The sequence below is a fragment of the Kryptolebias marmoratus genome, linkage group LG23 (genome assembly GCF_001649575.2).
Source record: "Kryptolebias marmoratus isolate JLee-2015 linkage group LG23, ASM164957v2, whole genome shotgun sequence".
Classification (NCBI taxonomy): Eukaryota; Metazoa; Chordata; class Actinopteri; order Cyprinodontiformes; family Rivulidae; genus Kryptolebias; species Kryptolebias marmoratus.
This window is the reverse complement of record NC_051452.1, coordinates 14,044,344-14,045,109: the sequence shown is the minus strand read 5'-3', so window position 1 is coordinate 14,045,109 and position 766 is coordinate 14,044,344. Positions and strand designations below refer to the sequence as shown.

The following is a 766-nucleotide window of genomic DNA, read 5'->3' as shown; positions in this document are numbered from 1 at the left end:
CATCCAACACACACCGCTTCACATCTGAACATAGAAATGTGTGAAAAAGAGCTGAGCTCACATTAAACACATGTTGGAATAAAAACATTTCAGACTGACTCAGTTACATTTTACACAGTTACAACATTTAGATACAGCTCACCTCTCTGCTGCTGGAGGTTGGGAGGATTTAAAATCAATAATGACATCCTTTGAATCGTCGCTCTTTAAGGACACACAGCTGGGTTCAGGTTCGGCTTTGAGTCTCTGATGGATCCTGTTAAAAAAAGTTCAATTTTATAACTGAGTCATTGTAATTGTTTTTTTTTTTCTGAGACTGGATCCTAGAACATTCTGGATGAAAGGGACAGGAATATTTGTTCTCAGTTATTGATCCTGAAACGATCCTTTTCTGCTGCAGGACACCACATCTGTAATTCTACAGTCCATCTTCTCCAGTTCTCCTCCTCCTCCTCTTCCTGCAGCAGACATGATTTTCTCTGACTGTCAGATAATGAACAAGATGTGGCATTCAGCTAGAAACTACTCGGACTTTAAGTAAGTTATAGGAGACCTAAAACTACAAAAACAACGAAAAAAAATGTACTAAAAACTCCAGATTGTTCCTGATGTTCTGGGAAACTAACAGTGAAAATGGTTGTGATGGGAGTTCTGGTTCTGTCTCTGTAAGTCAGAGTTTTAGGGGAGGGTCTTGGTTTTTCCAGTGGAGATTTGATCCTGTATGTTTGTAGCTGTCAGTCTGAGACAGCTGAGAGTTTCTGTTACC

At 39.7% G+C, this 766-nt stretch overlaps 2 protein-coding genes across 14 annotated transcripts in view; one reads left to right on the top strand and one right to left on the bottom strand.

Annotated features, from left to right (window-relative positions):
- Window positions 1-471, bottom strand: part of LOC108229490 (ribonuclease inhibitor-like) — a 14,857-nt gene extending 14,386 nt beyond the window's left edge. Inside the window, exon 1 of the mRNA XM_037973976.1 lies at window positions 423-471. Within this exon, the coding sequence (XP_037829904.1) occupies window positions 423-471 (49 nt within the window). The remainder of the gene's footprint in view (window positions 1-422) is intronic.
- The window catches only part of LOC108242155 (NACHT, LRR and PYD domains-containing protein 12-like), a 608,460-nt gene that overhangs the window by 422,849 nt on the left and 184,845 nt on the right, over window positions 1-766 (top strand). The gene's annotated exons all lie outside the window — the stretch shown is intronic.